The sequence below is a fragment of the Octodon degus genome, unplaced genomic scaffold (assembly GCF_000260255.1).
Source record: "Octodon degus isolate 3935 unplaced genomic scaffold, OctDeg1.0 scaffold00104, whole genome shotgun sequence".
In the NCBI taxonomy this organism is placed as follows: domain Eukaryota; kingdom Metazoa; phylum Chordata; class Mammalia; order Rodentia; family Octodontidae; genus Octodon; species Octodon degus.
The window spans coordinates 142,984-154,820 of NW_004524680.1; the positions used below are offsets into that span (position 1 = coordinate 142,984).

The 11,837-nt window shown below is 48.7% G+C and overlaps 1 protein-coding gene and 1 non-coding gene across 2 annotated transcripts in view; both read left to right on the forward strand.

Moving 5' to 3' along the window:
• Positions 1 to 11,837, forward strand: part of Atp6v1e1 (ATPase H+ transporting V1 subunit E1) — a 22,980-nt gene that overhangs the window by 7,440 nt on the left and 3,703 nt on the right. Inside the window, exons 3-7 of the mRNA XM_004638844.2 lie at positions 2,127 to 2,236; positions 3,329 to 3,395; positions 6,404 to 6,493; positions 7,354 to 7,422; positions 9,122 to 9,216. Coding sequence (XP_004638901.1) covers positions 2,127 to 2,236; positions 3,329 to 3,395; positions 6,404 to 6,493; positions 7,354 to 7,422; positions 9,122 to 9,216 — 431 coding nt within the window. The remainder of the gene's footprint in view (positions 1 to 2,126; positions 2,237 to 3,328; positions 3,396 to 6,403; positions 6,494 to 7,353; positions 7,423 to 9,121; positions 9,217 to 11,837) is intronic.
• LOC111818858 lies at positions 903 to 1,061 on the forward strand. Its single transcript, XR_002822737.1, has one exon. It is a non-coding gene; the product is annotated as a U1 spliceosomal RNA (small nuclear RNA).

Here is an 11,837-nt window from a genome sequence, read left to right on the forward strand (position 1 = left end):
TGTGGTGCTGGGGGATTGAACCGCGGTCCCTGTGCTTTGCTAAGCTTGTTCTAAGTAGGTGCTTTAGACCACTGAGCCATCTCTCCAGCCCCATTCAAGTTTTTTTGTATGTTTGTATGTATGTATGTATGTATTTTTATTTTATTTATTTATTTTTAAAATATTTTTAAAGAAGGATAATATTTATTGGAATTATAGGGAGTTGGAAACATTTTATTTTCTGAGACAGTTTTCCTGTTCTCTTTAGGCTGACCTTGAACTGATTTTATAGCCTGGTCTGGCCTCAAACTCAGGCAATCCTCCTGCCTCAGCCTCTTGAGTGCTGGGACTATAAGCATGTGCTGCCATGCCTGGTTGTCACTTAAGTTTGTTACAAGCCAGACATGGTTGTATGTGTCCCTAGTCTTAGCTACTTACGGGGTGAAGGCAAGCAGGTACTTGAGTCCAGGAGATCAAGACCACCCTGAAAAACAGTGAGGCCCCTCATTAATAGAAAACTTTCTTTTTTTTTTTTTTTTCAAATATGGTGGAGCACAACTACCATCTCATGGCTCTGGGAGGCTGAGGCAGATGGATCATAAATCCTAGCCTGGCCTACCCAACTTAGGGACTTAGTGAGGCTCACATCTTTCTCAAAAATAAAAAAGTAAAAATAGCAGCACAGTGCCTGAGTGCCAAGCACAAAGTCCTGAGTTGATCCCCGCTACTAAAAAAAAAAAAAGTAAAAATACTTACCTGGCAGGGGAGATACCGTGATCCCGACGTGTTACCTGGCAGGGGAGATACCGTGATCCCGACGTGTTACCTGGCAGGGGAGATACCGTGATCCCGACGTGTTACCTGGCAGGGGAGATACCATGATCCCGACGTGTTACCGGGCAGGGGAGATACCGTGATCCCGACGTGTTACCTGGCAGGGGAGATACCGTGATCCCGACGTGGTCTGCGCAGGCTGAGGCTCATCCAGTACACTCCAGATGTGCTGACTCTGCGATTCCCCCAATGCGGGAAACTTCTGTATAATTTGTGGTTGTGGGGGAGAATGCGCCCATGCTCTCCGCTGTTTAAAAAAAAAAAAGCAGGTGGGGAGGAAGAAAAGGTAGGAATAGGACCAGTCAGGTAACTGCAGACTAAAGCACCTGCTTCAGCAGAGCACAGCAGCCAGGGTTCCATCCCTGGCGTGCCATGCTGGCCCTGTCCCTGGGGCACACTGAGCTAGTGATTGAGACTGGGTGTGGTGGCATGTGCCTAAAATCCCAGCACCTGGGAGGCTAAAAAGAGGAGGATCACTACGAGTCCAGTCTACATAGTGAGATCCTGTAGACCCTGTCCTAAATTCATTAAAAAAGAAAAAAAGACTGGCAGGTAATTCAGTATAAAGACTCTGGGTTCAATCCAAGATGTTGCAAGGTTTTTTAAAATTACATTATAGATATCTATAATTGCACATTGTTTATATCAATTACCATTTCTTTTTTTAAATTTATTTGATAGAGCGTCTCACTATCTCAGCTTCCCCATCGCTGGGATTACAGGTGTGAGCCACCACCTCTGGTTTCAGGGCCAGAAAGGTGCACTTGAGATGGAACTCAGGTCCTTGCACTGGCCTGGCAAGCACTGTCCACTGAGCTATATCCCCAGCCTTATAATCCTTGATTAAAATATTTACTGTTTGGGGCCAGGGAGATGGCTCAGTAGAATAAGTGCTTGTCTGGCAAGCGCAAGGGCCTGAGTTTAATCCCTGGTTCCGCAGGAAAAATAAATAAATAAATAAATAAAATATTTACTGTTTGGTTCATTGTTCATATAGCACTGGTCTTTCTTTTTAAATAAATTAGCAATTTGAAGATGAGCATCACGGTGACTTTCCTTTTCTGGACGTGATAAATAACCCTTACCAGCAGCTGCTAAAATAAAACTGCTGGATGTGGTGGTGCACATCTGTAATCCCAGGACTCGGGAGGCTGAGACGGGAGAACTGCCATGAGTTTGAGGCTAGTCAGGGCTACATAGTGAGTTCAAGGCCAGCCTATCTCGAAGTAAACAAAAAAACCTGTTTGCCAAAATCTAATGTGTGAATTTATGTGGCTTTTAAGATGAATTAACGTTAATCCATTCCCTTGTAGGCAGAGGAAGAGTTCAACATTGAGAAGGGTCGTCTTGTGCAAACGCAGAGACTGAAGATTATGGAATACTATGAGAAGAAGGAAAAGCAGATTGAGCAGCAGAAGAAAATGTAGGTGGGGCAGGGCCACAGCAGGAAACGAGAGGGGCTTGCAGATGTAAACAGAGCGGAGGCTGCAGATGGGGAATGTGCTTCGCCAGGGTGATGGCTCCGGCCAACCCCAGCACACGTCTCTCGAGCGCTCTCCCAGTGGTCAGTGAGAGGAGGACAGCAGGCATGTTGCAGTCCAGGCCTTTATTTGCCTGTCTGCTCTTTGTCTGACCTTGGGCAGGCAGTTTACCTTCTGTCTCCTTCATTTTGAGTACAGAAGCCTCTTTCTTTTTGTAGTGCTGGGGCTCTGCTCATGCTGGGTAAGCGCTCTGCCACTGAACTACACCCCCCCCCCTCCCATGAGTGTTGAAAGATTAAGTTGAAATATGCGAGTCGTAGCCACATGGTAAGCACTCGTTAAGTGTGTCCCCTTTTTTGTCTTGTTGAGACAGGGTCTCACTATGCAGTCCAGGCCTGCCTTGAGCTCACTTTGTAGCCCAGGCTGGTCTTGAACTCACAGTGATCCTCCTGCCTCAGCCTCCAGATTGTTGGGATTACAGGCATGCGCTGCCACGCCTGGCTTGTTATTTCTTTTCTTTTCTTTCTTTTTTTTTTTTTTTTTTTTTTTTTTGTGGAACCGGGAATTGAACTCAGGCTTGCCAGGCAAGCACTTATTCCACTGAGCCATCTCCCCGGCCCCATGGCTTGTTATTGATATAGGGTCTCTTTTGCAGTACTAGGGATTGAATTAGGGACCATGCACTTGCCAAGCAAGCACTTATGCCACTGAATTATATCCCTGGCCTCTGGGACAGGGTCTCCTACGTAATTCAGGCTGGGCTTAAATTTGAGGTAATCTTCCTGGCTTAGCCTGCCAAGTGCTAGGATTCCATTCTAGGCATGCACCACCATGCCCAACTGTCCTTATCTTTGAAAATAAATTGGCAGAAACCTCTCAATATGTCCCAGCATGGGTCCCCAGGGCCGTGAGCACGAGAGGTCATGGTTGCTTACCAGATGACCATCATGTGCACAGAGGGAGCTGTGTATTTCTCCCTCTAGTTTGTGTTTGCTGTGGTGTGTTCTGATACAATTTTCTCTTAACTTTTGCAGTCAGATGTCTAACTTGATGAATCAAGCCAGGCTGAAAGTCCTCAGAGCAAGAGATGACCTCATTTCTGTGAGTCATTGGACCTATCCATTATAGCATTATAAAATGTTTATTCATTCGCCCATTGTACCGCATCACTCATTAACAGAAAGGAGTCAGTGGGTCGTTTTTAGTGACAATTGTTCAGCAGCGATGCTGCTAGGAATGGTGTATGATAGATGCAAACATAAGGAAGGACAGGCCCCGACTGCAGGGACTTTTCTGACCTCGCAGGCTCTCCCAGCCCTGCAGCATGGTGGTGTGGGCGTATGTGCAAGGGAGGTGGTGAGCGGGAGCATTAGGTGTGGACACAGAGGTGGAGAATGGGGGGAGCAGGTGTGGGCACATGTGCCAGGCAGGTGGCAAGAGGGGCGGGGGAGTGTGGTGAGCCTGAGCAGCTGCCAGCTCCGGTAGAGAACCTCAGGAACTTTTACGCCACGGACTGACGCCAGCCAGGCCCATGGTATGAGAGAGTGGGATGAATGTGACTTGGGAGAGCTGAGGGCCAGGAAGGGGGCTGGGAAGGATCACAGTCACGGCGGAGAGGTCAGAAACCTGCAGAACACAGCACTGTCCTGAGGAAGTCAAGGGGCGTTTGAATTTTATTCAGGAACCAGGCAGGTACCTGCAGTTCACTGTTACTTCTTGCTATGGAGACCTTAGATTCCTTCTGAAATGGAGAGTGGAGATCAGTACTGGGGAGAACTGATCACCAGTTTTTGCCCATGTAATTATCTATGCAAAACTAATAATTCAGCCAGAAAATTCACTGGGTTCAAAGAGAATATGGAGGAAAGGCGAAGCCGCTAGTGCCCAGCAGGAAATACGATTTACTGGTACAGGTTACGAGTGTCCATCTCTCGTTGGTTTAAATGAAGAAATGGTGCAAGCCCTCACCCTGCCAATCTCTGAGTCCATGGAGCTGTCGTACGCAAGGGCACTGCGTGCCGATGTGGTAGCCTGAAAGTGCCAGTACCACGCGGATTTCTGAGTCACCTTTCTGGAGGAATATTGCACTTTACTAAAAAGTGAAAGGGGGGTCCGGGGAGATGGCTCAGTAGAATAAGCGCTTGCTTGGCAAGCATGAGGGCCTGAGTTCAATCCCCCGTTCCTCAAAAAAATAAAATAAATTTAAAAAATAAAAAGAGTCAAAGGAAGCGTTATCATGTCACTCCCGAAAACATCCGCACTGTTAAGCTCCGTAGCATCATATAATTGGACAAAATCAAAAGTATCCGCAGTTAAGGAGATGAGAGAACTTCCAGAGTTAAGGGAGAAAAGAAAATGATGGATCATTCCAAACCTCTTCCTACATCCCTTCAGAATGAGTTCATCCCTGAGGAGGTTCTGCTTTCTCTGTCCTCTGCAACCAGGGCTAGTCCTTGTCCTGAAAGTTTGCTTCCTCCTAAGAAAGTTACAACCACAAAGGGTGCCCTTCCGCATGTTGTAGATCGTATCTGGCAGCACCCTATTCAAAGGAACAAATTCAAATATCTGATTGACCATCGGGTCTCCCTAACTGGAGCTGCAAGGTAAGAAGGGAAAAAGAAGTCAGGATAAAGGCAGATAAAGGGAGGGCCAGGACTGGATATCAAAATCGTTGATGATAAAACATGCTGTATCTTTGGTAAACACTACAATCCAGAAGGACCAAGGATCAAAAAAAATGAGAATATGGAGAAATACGTACTTTTCCCGTGTGCCAACAGCATCCAAGTAGCAAGGAAAGTAATCAGTAGTTCCCTGCAAGCTGGGCACGGTGGCACACACCCGTAATCCTAGCACTTAGGAGGCTGAGGCTGGGTGATTGTGAGTTCAGGCCCAGCCTGGGGAGCTCAGTGAGTTAGCGAGGCCATGGCCTCAAAATTTAAAATAATTTGGGGCTGGAGAGATGGCTCAGTGGTCTAAAGCACCTACTTGAAACAAGCTTGACAAAGCACAGGGACCGCGGTTCGATCCCCCAGCACCACATGCCAGCCAGCCCACCCCTGGTGGGCTGAGCTGGCCACACACACACACAATAAATAAATGTAATAAATAAAAATAAATAAATAATTTAAAAAAAAATTTAAAAAAATTTGGGACTGGTGAGCTAGCTCAGCAGCCTAAGTACCTGTCTGGCAAGCACAAGGTCCCGAGTTCGATCCCTGGTACTGCACCCCTACGAAAAAAAAGAAAAGAAAAAAATTGTATCGGAAAAGGCCTGGAGATATACCTCAGCTGCAAAGACCGTGGATTTGGCGACTTTCTTTTCCCGTTAGCGGTATCCTCTTGCTGGTCTTGTGTGGCTCTTCGGTTTTCATTGTTCTGGGACAGTCTTGTTAGTACAGTCCAGTTGGCCTAAGCTCCGTTATGTATCCCAGGTTAGGCTCCGATCTGTCCTCCCACAGTGCTTCGCCATGCCTGTCTTTTCATGGTAGAGGTAACTTCATTATGGACAGAAAAAAATATAAACCAGCATAAATACATGATTCAAAATCTAGCCTCCCAAATACAAATGGTTGCTATTTTTTTAATCTGTTTTTGGATATTTTCTATTGCACACTGTTCTAATTAATATATAGTGGGGGGGCTGGAGAGATGGCTCAGTGGGCTAAAGCACCTACTTGAAACAAGCTTGACAAAGCACAGGGACCGCGGTTCGATCCCCCAGCACCACATGCCAGCCAGCCCCGCCCCCTGGTGGGCTGAGCCGGCCACACACACACACACACACACACACACAATAAATAAAAAAAAATGTAATAAATAAAAATAAATAAATACAGTGGGGGCTGGGGCCAAACCTCAGTGGTAGAGCCAAGGTACACAGGCCTGGTCCCCAGGACTGCAGAAGGAGAGGGACAGCCTCCTCTGCCCATCTCAGCGGCCTGCTCTCAGGCGTGTCACACAGATGCTCTGCCAGGCTGAGCTGTTTCAGCCACCGCCTGTCGCACTGAGCACGGCACCTGCCTTAACACGTGCCTTGAAGCGAGGCCCCGTGTGGCACTCTGACCTACTGCCCCGATGTGTGCGTGACTCTCCCTTTCCACTCTCAGGACCTGCTCACCGAAGCAAAGCAGAGGCTCAGCAAGGTGGTGAAAGATACAACCAGGTACCAAGTTCTGCTGGATGGACTGGTGCTCCAGGTAATCTGTTTTTATTTTGAGATGGGCTCTGAGTAGTTCAGGCTGGCCTGAAACTCACAGCAGCTCTCTTGTCTCGGCCCTAGTGCTGGCATTACAGCGCGAGCCACCACACCCGGTGTGTGCCAGGTGTTCTTAATCCGCCCCATTGCCATGTATAGTCATTCTAAGAAAATTGCAGGATGTGCAGGCAGAGTGGCACACATGTGTGATCCCAGCACTCGGGAGACTGAGGCAGGAGGATTGCCTCAAGGCCCAGGCCAGCCTGGCCTACAGAGAGAGACTCCGCTTCAGAAAAATAAAGGAAGGAGGGAGGGAGGGAGGGCTGGGATGCAGGTCAGTACCACTGAAAGAAAAAGGCTGCTCTCAGGAAGGAGAGTAACTGAAGAGCAACAGGCTGGGGTGTGAGCGGGGTGAGACCTGAGTCTCCTGGGCACACTGCCGCAGTGTGGTCTTACTACTTCTTTGTACGAGAGGTGCAAATCTTCTTGTAGCCTCCAGTATTCAGCTTCCTTAGTTGGATTTTTACCATGAAAACACGTGCTTTGGGGCCGGGGAGATGGCTCAGTGGAATAAGCGCTTCCCTGGTAAGCGCAAGGGCCTGAGTTCAATCCCTGGTTCCGCCAAAAGAAAAAGAAAAGAAAACACGTGCTTCAGATATCGTGGCTTCCTGCTGGGGTGTGAGCCCTGACTTGCCTCATGCTCTTGGCCAAGTGTGTGGTGGAGGCGCGGCCCGACCTTAGGGGCCTGGGCTGTGGTCGGGCCCGCCCCGCGGGCTGCTCTCCGTGTGTAGGGGCCGATGCTGAGCAGACCTCGGCTGTAGCTTGTGGTGTTTTCCCCTGTTGACGCCTGACTTCTTACAGGGTTTGTACCAGCTGTTGGAGCCCCGAATGATTGTGCGGTGCAGGAAACAAGATTTCCCCTTGGTGAAGGTGAGGCATGTGGGAGGAGGGGATGTTGTCCTTCCTGCTGTTGTTGGAATGGGGGTTGAACTCAGGGCATTCCCACTGATCTACATCTTCAGCCCTTTTTTAAAACTTACTATTTAGGCTGGACATAGTGGCACATGCCTGTAATCCCAGCACTGGCAGGTTAAGGCAGGAGGATTATTGTAAATTTGAGACCAGCCTGGCCTACAAAGTAAGCTTAAGGCTATCCTGAAGTGCAGCAGAAGACCCTGTCTCAAAAAGACAAAAAAGAAGAAAAAAAAGCACTGTTTTGACATACTGTCTCATGAAGTTGCTAAATTGCTTGGGCTGGGCTGGAACTTCTGAGCCTGCTGCCTCAGCCTACAGGAAGGCTGGGATTTACCACGCACCACCATGCCTGGCTCATTCCCTCTTAAGGCTGATAACCTTCCATCCTCGGTCTGCCACAGTGTGCTTATCCTGACCTCCCTTGGTGCTGCTTGGTGTCTCTGGCTGTTGTGATACTGTTGTTGTGTGTAGACACACAAGGGCATGTCTGAGTCTCCTTTGCTTATCTGGGGTTCACCAGAACTGGAGGTGCTGGATTGTAGGTAATTCTGTGGGTGACTTTTTGAGAAAATGTCATATAGTTTCCCAGTCAGCTGTGTCGTTTAACATGTACACATCAGGGGGCTGGGGCGATGGCTCAGTGGAATAAGCGCTTCCGTGGCAAGCGCAGAGGCCTGAGTTCAATCCCCACTTTTTTTTGCACATCATTAGCAGCACTTGTTTTTTATTTCCATGAGTTGGGTTGGGTTGAGTTGGTGCCAAGCCTTACTGCATTGTCCCCACTGTCAGTGAACACTGGGTCCAGGCAGTTCTCTTGCCTCATCCTCCCCAGTAGCTGGGACTGCACTTGCACCTGGTTGGTCCATAGTAGCCATTCTGTGGATAGAAGTAGCACCACTTATGTGTGTTGTCACCCTCTCTTTTGCAACTGTCCATATCCAACTTGGAGGTCAGCACTGGGGGAACGTAGCCGCCTGCATGCCGTGTGTGGGGCCTGCGTCTCCATCCCAGCCCCATGGCTGCATTCCTCTCTGCCACATCTCCTTTCGCAGCCCTGATGCTCCTTGCTGGGGAGGGAGCCTCTCCTGTTATGCTTCATGCCTGGAATCTGGCCTGCCGTGGTTAGCTGCAGGCCTGTTGAGGCCCACACATCCTTCCCTTCCCCGCGCAGGCTGTCATTTTACCTCCTCCCCCAGGGTGGCACCAGTTTGCATTCCGATTAGCAGAGCCTCTTTCTAATCTTTTTAAGAGAGGGTCTTGCTCTGTGGTTCAGGCACGGCCCTCATCCTGCCTCAGCCTCCCCAGGGCTGGGATTACAGATGTCTGCCTCCACTCTGGCCAGAGCATCTGTTGTTTGAACGTAAGATTAGAAGGTTACCCTAGGGCTGGTGAGATGGCTCAGTGGTCTAAAGCACCTACTTAGAACAAGCTAAGCTCAGCAAAGCACAGAGACCACGGTTCAATCCCCCAGCACCACATGCCAGCCAGCCCCGCCTCCTGGTGGGCTGAGCTGGCCACACACATACTAAATAAATAAATGAATAAATAAATAAATAAATAAAAAGAAGGTTACCCTAGCTTGTGTAGTCTGGGTTTTGTTTTGGGTATTGGCTCTATATTTTGTTCAGATCTTTTATTCTTTTCTGTTTTTCAGGCTGCAGTGCAAAAAGCCATCCCTATGTATAAAATTGCCACTAAGAAAGATGTTGATGTTCAAATTGATCAGGAGGCCTACCTGCCTGAAGACATGTAAGGAGTGTTGTTGTCTTTGTTGATGTTCTGTTTTGTGTTGTTGAGACAGGGTCTCTGTACGTAGCCCAGGCTGGTCTTACCCTCAGTGTCTGTCCTGCTTCAGCCTCCTGAGTGCTAGGATTACAGGTGTGTGTTACCAGCTTGACTTAGTTTTTTAGTTTTTTCAAGACAGTTCTGCCTGACTTTGAGCTCAGTCCTGCTGCGTGAGGCCCCAGTGCTGGGTGTGGACGACGTGCCACGTAGCGTGGGTGAACTCCTGGGTCTGAGCTACGACAGCAAAACAAGACCAGAGAGCCACAGCAGCTGCTAGTAAGGGTCACAGAACTCTGGCATTTTGCTCACTGAGGTGGTGACAGCCCTGGACTGGTGTCCCTGATGACCTTGATGAATTTGGGCACAGTTAGGAGCTCCTGGCCAGGGTGGAGCCAAGCTTTCTCCAAGTCACCACTGCGTGGTGCCATCCAGCTGCCCTGTCAGGTCCCCGGATGCATCATGACTGTAGTAGGGACTGTGAGACTTAGGGCTGCAAGATCTGGCTCTGAAAATGTGTCAGAGTGGGCTTTGGTTGATGCTCTTGGGATTGAGCCCAGGGCCTCCAGCGTGCTCTGATGTGGGTTCAATTCTCCATTCTGCCACTTACTGGCTATAATCTTGGACTGGTGGTTATCTGGGTTTTTTTCTTTTTGTCTTTGTTTTAGTACAGAGTCTATAGGGTCTTACTACGTAGATCAGGCTTGTAGTGATCCTGTTTGCAGCCTCCCAAGTGCTGGGATTTCAAGCATGCACCACCATGCCCGGTCTCGATTGCCATCTCAGCTTGCCCCTGGTGGTGGAGCTGGCACAGCACGCTGGGGATCGAACCCCGGGTCCCAGTGTCTGCCTAAGCAGGCACTTTAGTCTGTTGAGCTATCTGGCTGGCCCTTAAGATTTTATAGATTTATCTTATAAAAACGGCATTAAATGTCAGAGACAGGCACGGTGGCGTATGCCTGTGATTCCAGCCCTCAGGAAGTTGAGGCAGGAATTCAAGTCCAGCCTGGACCAGGTAGCAAGACCCTGTCTTAAAAAAAAAAATCTTTGCAGGGCAGTCACTCCATCCTTCTATTCACTGTCTTTAGGCCTGTTTCCTTATTTACAAAGTGGTGTCTGTACGACAACTCTCAGCACTGGGAAGATTTGATAAGAAGATGTGAATCCCATGGGTAGACTGACAGGACCTGGCCGCCCCACCCTAAGGGCTCCTCCTTGCACCCCCGACATGAGCAGCAGAATGCTTCACAGAGGCAGGATTTCAGCAAGGAGCCAGACAAAGGCTGGGGATATGTAGTAAGAAAAGTAGTAAGACCTTTGTCTGTTAACAGTTTCCAGTGAACCAGGCATAGTGGTGCACACCTGTAAGCCCAGCACAATGAGAGGCTGGGACAGGACCCCAAGGCCAAGCCCAGCCTGGGCACCTCAGTGACTTAGCCAGGCCTTGTGAATACCTTGGGCTCAACCCCAGGACAAAAAAAAAAAAAGAATTTCCAAAGAAAGGTTGCCAAGCCTGTCCTAACATTTGTCTGATGGCTTGCTTATTCCAAGAAACACTCGATAACATTACATAGTAATAGATTTTGTTCTCTAAGGTCCCCTGTGAAACAGTGTGACATGTTTGCTTGATGCCTCAAGTACCTGGAGACTTTTCGGGAAGCAGTGACAAGGGTGACAGGAAGTGTGGCTAGAGGAGGACTCTGAGGGTGATAGTGTGGCAGGCAGGAGGCGTCCTGGTAAGCACCCTCGGGCTTCACAGTTTCAGTGTGAACTCCACTTGCAGGGAGAGGAAATCCCCCCTTTTAAAAAATGTTTTAATTTATTTATTTGATATAGGGTCTCGCTATACAGCTCAGACTCATAGTGATCCTCCTGTCTCAGCCTCACTAATCCTGGGATTACTGGCATGCGCCACCACGTAGCGGTTCCGGCTGGCACAGGGTGTGGTACTGGGGACCAAACTCGAGGCCTGTGCTTGCCAGGCAGGCGCTTAGGCTGCCAACCCGTCTCCCCAGTGCCCCAAGTTGCCCCTTTTTATTCTTTGGGGGAGCTGTCACACCAGTGACACACGGCAGTAATGTGTATTATCACCACTAATACCTTCAATTCTTAGGAATATTGAATCAAGCCGGGTGTGGTGGTGCCCACCTGTAATCCCAGCACTGAAAGGCTGAGACAGGAGGATCATGGCGAGTTCGAGACCAGCATAGGCTACAAAGTCAGCTCAAGGCCAGCCTGAACTACACAGGGAAACCTGTCACAAAAAGACAAAAAAAAAAAAAAAAAAGTGTTGAATCAATTGTAAGTCAGGCCAGTTATGGACAGGATATTCTGTCTGCATCTTGTGCTATGGATAACCACTAAGAACATAACAATGTTTAATGTATTAATTATTGAAACTGTCCTATTAATCAGTTTTGAAACTGTCTCATTGATATTTGTTTCTCAATTAAAAAAAAAAAAGACGGGGGCCTGGCCCTAGCTCAGGCCTTTCAGTGGCTGCTTCCACAAAGCTGTCAGCCTCAGGTTGCTGGAGTTCGAACCTCACAACTCTCCCGCTGGCCAAAAGTGCCCTGAAGGCGTACGAG